At 39.5% G+C, this 5,968-nt stretch overlaps 1 protein-coding gene across 1 annotated transcript in view; it reads right to left on the reverse strand.

Annotated features, from left to right (window-relative positions):
- Positions 1 to 2,436: 2,436 nt before the first annotated feature.
- LOC109473111 (aspartyl/asparaginyl beta-hydroxylase-like) overlaps positions 2,437 to 5,968 on the reverse strand; it is a 19,219-nt gene continuing 15,687 nt past the window's right edge. Inside the window, exons 7-11 of the mRNA XM_019773019.1 lie at positions 5,504 to 5,641; positions 4,914 to 5,049; positions 4,550 to 4,641; positions 3,982 to 4,115; positions 2,437 to 3,467 (exon numbers count right to left, since the gene is read on the reverse strand). Coding sequence (XP_019628578.1) covers positions 3,317 to 3,467; positions 3,982 to 4,115; positions 4,550 to 4,641; positions 4,914 to 5,049; positions 5,504 to 5,641 — 651 coding nt within the window. The 3' untranslated portion in view covers positions 2,437 to 3,316. The remainder of the gene's footprint in view (positions 3,468 to 3,981; positions 4,116 to 4,549; positions 4,642 to 4,913; positions 5,050 to 5,503; positions 5,642 to 5,968) is intronic.

Raw genomic sequence — 5,968 nt, forward strand, 5'->3', positions numbered from 1 at the left:
TTCTAGGGCCAGACAAACCCCTCAGGCTAGACTCCCCGTAGCGGTAATTCATATAGGCGGGCGAAGGGCTCTTTAGCCTGGGCAGTGCCAACCGAATTTGTAACGGCTACCCCGAAATTCGGATGGCACCCAGGCTAGGGCTCTTGGCTGCTGAAGGAAAACGGCTAGCGGCTCGAAACGAGTTTGGCATCCAGGGTAGGTCTGAATTTAAGTTCGGACAGTGAAAACGGAGCTACAAGAATAAGTGTTGACCTTACCTCCCAAAACACGTCTTCAAATATTTGTGAGTGAGGGCGTTAACGTTGTTGGAACAAGTTTTTCTGCATTAGAAGTCTCCAGGACTGTTCTAATTTTTTGGTTGGGGGCGGAAAAGTACATTCCGATTTTTCACGTTCATTTTACTGAACTTACCGTTCCTGGATTTCCTCTTTTCTATCACCTGTGCATTTTCTGTTGCTTTTATTATATTCTCTTCAGTTAATAAAAATAATTAGGATCCGTATTTTAAGCATTTAACACATTTTATGAAAAGTCTAACTATTCTATTCAGAGTAGTTCTATGCCTGGATATGTTAGCATTAGGATCAGGCACGGTTCAGGATAATATCCAAGAACGTAGAGGTGCCCCGGGCACAGTTCTGGATACGCGTGGACTATCTAGAACCGTGTCTTGAGTGACGAAAGCTGCTTGGCCTGACCATGGTTCTGGACTAAACACGGTGCCAGATAAAAACAAGGGCCTTCCCTTCACTTAAAATGGTACAACCCTCCATCTGCTTAATGATCGGGTCGGTGTAAAAGTGCCAACGGGAAATTCCGGATAAATTACACACCAACGTGAACTTTTTGTTTCGCATAACTGGTAAATCGCCTTCAGGCGTAACACACCTGTAAGTACAAGCTACGTAAGACCGGACTGTAAGGTTTGAACCACTCACACCGGGAAGTCCCCTACTCTTTTCGATAAAGCCTTGGTCACAACCCGCCGTACGTGCTTCTGCGTGTTGTCTATGTGCAGAAACGTGGGCAAACGTAGGGCATCCGTGCGTGGTGAATACCTCCTCCGTACGGAATCCTACGGATTTGGGAGCACGCAGACACGCCGTAGAACTTTAAGTAATACTTTTTCTGTGTGCGGTCTGCGGATTCACCACCCGTGCGTGCGAGTACGGGCGACGCGCGTGCCCCGTACGTACCGTACGTAAGACGCACGTGTGAGTACGGCCTCCTTACGGTAAAGTTGCAATCGCACAGAGATCGTACGTTGTAAGCACGTACAACTCACTTACCACTTGCGCAACGAACAATGCACGCAACCGTTTACGGCCAGACGTGGCGTGCAGACCACACAACCGTGCGTCGATGCCACTTTTCCCCACGTTTTCAGAAAAACGTAGCAGACGTGGCCTCCCAAAAACGTACTGACAAAAACACGCACGGCGGGTTGTGATCGAGGCTTTATAGTAACAAAATTTCCTTATTTCTGAAGGACCGAAAATGTTTTTTTTCTGGGGGGGGGGCAAATTTTGGGTAGTAAAACTTTTGAGAGACTTTACTGGTTGTGTAAAAGAAAACTCCATATCACACATCATAACACTTCAAAGCTCGATGATATTTTAATGCACTATTTGGAATGACGAATTGACAATGAAAACTACATAGCGTTTAAGTAAATTCTGTTGGTAATTATAGTAAAATGCAGTGCGATGCTACATTGTATGATGTACTATTTGAATATTATATAGCTCCACTGTGTTTAGATATTTCTGTACAACGTTTTAACACTATTGTACATTTTACACGATTGCCCGTATAGTCAACTTGTGAAGTACAGTATAATGTACTGTTACCGACTTATAGGAATATTTGTTTAGTTAGTTTTGATATGTTAAGCAATACTGAATGTAAATCTTTTTCACACTTGTAAAAATACAATAATTGTGCATTTTGTACAGTTTTTCTCTGGAGTACTTTTAAATTACAAATTCTAAAGTACTTAATGTCATTTTTTCACGTTCCTTACAAAGACTTTTTGAAAGTTGGTGAAATGCATTAAATTTTGTGATGTAAAAATATTTGATTTATGAAACTTCGGAGGGTAATATCCAAACTTTTAATTAAAAAATTGGGGAAAATAAATAAATATGTTTTACGGGGGTAATTTTTTGGCACGAAGTTAATTGTTAACAAGGTTAGGGGGGGGGGATACAGGATATAAAAGTTCCTATCCTCACAATATTACCAAAACGGATTCCTAATTCTTGGAATGGGAAAAATTATCTAAGGTACCAACAAAAAATCGTAACATTGGCCAGGTGGGTCTTATAGAAGCTTGTATGCACAATTGAAACCGAAATCGTATTTTGTTTATATCTTAAGTTAAGTACAGCTACTTCAGTAAATTGATTGTGTATTAAACTGTTAATTACATTGTTATTAATATAGGGAAAAACAATTTTACGTGAGTTTCAACAAGTCAACAAGTTCTATATAGGAGCAACAACATATTAAAATTTGTTTGAACATACTCAAATAGCAAACAATGTTAAAGCTCTCTGTGCCACAATATAACAGCAACAATTAAAAACAATGAAATGACTTTATGATAGACATTATCATTTAACACAAGCAACAGTAAGTTTAGTTAATAACAGCAAAGTTATCAATAGGTTAGTAACTTAACATAAATATAGGTTAGCTGAAACTTAATGCTGATCATTCTAGCAGCTCCACTTAGACATTAAAAATAGAAATAAACTTAACAGATATGTAAAACTACTGCTAAAATTGCACAGTATCGAACATAATACATGTACATGTAACTAACAGCATTTTGTACATGTATGCTTACAAGACTTTGTATATATAATACTTAATGTAGCACTGGAATGTAAGATTAACAATATCGTAAAATTTTAGCTGACTTTTCATATTTCAAAAGCACCACGTATCAGAGGAAAAAAACAAAATTATTTTACTAATTATGAAGAACAATAATAAGTACTGTGAAGTGAATAATAAGTCATTATTGCAAATTTCATGTCAATTCTGTTTTCCACTGGCCCCCATAGCAACAGCATGCATACAGCAAGAAATTGAAGAAATTAAATATTTCTGCAACCTTTGGCCTGCCAGTGTCCTTGGAGTTTCTTGCATGCGGACATAATTATGGAAACACAAGCAAACAAAGAAACAGATACACTAAAAACTACAAAATTCATTTCAGATTTACGTGGAACTCTATACATCAAGTTGACCATCTAAAAAGTAAAAGAAGCCTCTGAAGCCTGGTAGAGGCTAACACAAAGCTGTGAACTTAGATGGGTGTTAGAGTTTTCTTCTGTTTGTCTGTGAGGTCAGGATGCCACATGTCGATAATAAGAATCATGCGGTAGGAGTCAGCCTCCTGCCAAACCTCGTGCTCGAAGGAGTCGTCAAAGATGAGGACTTTTCCTTCTTGCCATGTTCTGAAAAACACAACAGACCATAGACTGGATAGTGAGTGTGAGTGCTTTACTGTATGAAAGAAAAATGAAAATGTAACTATGTTTCCTAGCAGAAAAAGTATAATTGCAACAATATCATTTGCAACGTCTGAATGCAGTACTTGAATTCTAGAAGTTGGCACCTGCCAAATGCATTCACGTTAATCTAACATAGAACTTTTTGAGAACCCCATGTGATACCGTTAGTTAACACACAGTATCAACATCCATACCAAACATTATCATGGCCAAGGCATTACATAAATGAGTCTAAGATGGATGCCCCAGGGCAGGAGACTAAGAGAAAGACTGAAGGAAACATGGCGAAGAACCATTGACAAAGAAGTACGGAGCCATGGTTTCACTCTCGATGAGGCACCAAAGATGGCAGCAGACCGAGCCAGATGGAAGAGCTACCTTCTGCCTTAAGAACCACGCTGGCTCAGAAGAGGATTAAGAATTAAAGAAAAAGAAAACTACTGTGTCCCTTTCCTACCTGATGTCATCTGCCACCCGTAGCCTGGTGCCATTTTTAGGTATGACCAGTCCCAGATGCATGCGTAACCTGCAGTTAGTGGGGCCAGTGTGAGGCCAGACGTGGGTGCCTGGCTGCATGATAGAGTACTTCACCTGTGGGGAGAACAAAAATGTAGGAATAACAGATTTCACTACAAATATGGTGTTTCAGGTCACTCAAGCAAGATTGGCTATGGGGAGAAAAATGTAGAATTAGAAACTTTTAAAAATAATATTTGGAACTCGCTGTTTCCAAGTACACCAGATACAGATTTGCAATGCATTTACTTAATGTTTACCTTGACATGGTCTAGCCCAACAAACTACTGCTCTACTTATATACTACATGTACGTAGAAAGTTGGAGGGGCTGTTCCTCTTAAATTGGTTTGGTTTAAAAAGAAATTCATATATCTATGGTGACCAGCCCCTCTAACTTGCTATAATGCATAATCATCAAGCACCACAGGGTGTTTGCTACAGCACCAGTTACCATGGAGATAGATGTCTGGTCCAGGAGTTTAGAAGAAGAAGAAACTGAGCAAATACCTGTCCCCTGGTGCAGCCAGTAGCATCTTTGATGAAGCTGATGATGGAACAGGTTTCTGGTGCTCTTTTGCAGTTAGCTTCCTGTTTCTTACCTAAACACATAATTTTTAAAAAGTTGTAATAAGTGTAAGAAAAACATTGACAAAGGTTAGACATCCAGATAATGAGATATACAAGATAACAGTTACAAATTATTATCACTGGATAGATTCTTAAAGTTTTCTGAAATTTGAATCTATAAAAGCAAACACTCTACCCACTAGGTTATTGCACTGTTTTTATTCAAACTCTTACCTGTAAAAATAGATCCTCTATAAATAAAAGATGATCCCTTACCTCTCTGATATTATAATAGTGAAAGTACCTCTCTGAAATAGTGTAAACTGTTTCCAGTCTCCAGTGTTCTTCAGGTTCTCCTCCTCTGGCAGAAAGACTCCCTTCTCAGCGTCCATGTTCTTCAGACCTTCGGCTCGAATGATACGCCAGCTACTCTCAAGTCTCTGCATATGCACCAAAATAAAACATATCAATCTGTCGCTTTGTTGCATAAAGACCCAGTCTTATTCGTTTTATGCTGGGATGGAAATACCACCTGTATATGCAGGTTAGTGCAGGTAAAATTGGAGCTGTGCAGCTGTATTTCTGATGTCTGCCTGCACCTGTTTGTTGGCATCTTTCTGTCTCGAGAGACATAGGAGTTCACGCCATGGATATTTTGCACTGATCCATGCTAAAACCAGTGCCAAGAACTGTATTGCATTTTTCAAAATAGCAATGGAGATCATTACTAGAGACAAACAAACTGCAGTGTTCTACTTGGTAAAACTTGTCTGGTGCAGGCGATTTTGAAATTATGTATGCAGAAAGTATGCAGAAAAAGGATTTCAATCCCTGGTCGTACAATACAAACAAAAAAACACAAAAGGCAGTGAAAGATTAAAAACAGACACCTACTTTAACAGCACGGATGAAATTGTCTCCCCCGTCCTCCGGTGTCCAGAAGGGCTGAGCTCGCAGGTTGGGCTCGTTGTACAGCGATCGCTGGTACATTGACGCAAACAGGCCCCGGTCAGCTCCATTCTTGTACCAGTACTTTGCCTGAAAAAAATGCAGGGGATACACAGATTATATTAAAAGTTCATCTGTAGTTCTGTACTCTTGGTAGAAGTCATTATGAAGCAACTTAAAACTCATTTGAATGTGAAATACATTCAATGAATGTAGAAAACATTTTGTTTACCGAAGGAAAACACATTGTTTTTGCTCTGTTTCTTCCTCTTCTTCTTCTTCTCCAAACACTAACCTCTGACCTGGCCAATGCTGGCCAACGCTGGAAAAATAGTAGAAATTGGCCGAAATAAAGGGATAGTATACCAGAGAAGATCCCGGGCCATAGAAGCTCCAATTTGCGACCCACGG

The sequence above is a fragment of the Branchiostoma belcheri genome, unplaced genomic scaffold, assembly GCF_001625305.1.
Source record: "Branchiostoma belcheri isolate BF01 breed outbred unplaced genomic scaffold, Haploidv18h27 scaffold29, whole genome shotgun sequence".
Lineage (NCBI taxonomy): Eukaryota > Metazoa > Chordata > Leptocardii > Amphioxiformes > Branchiostomatidae > Branchiostoma > Branchiostoma belcheri.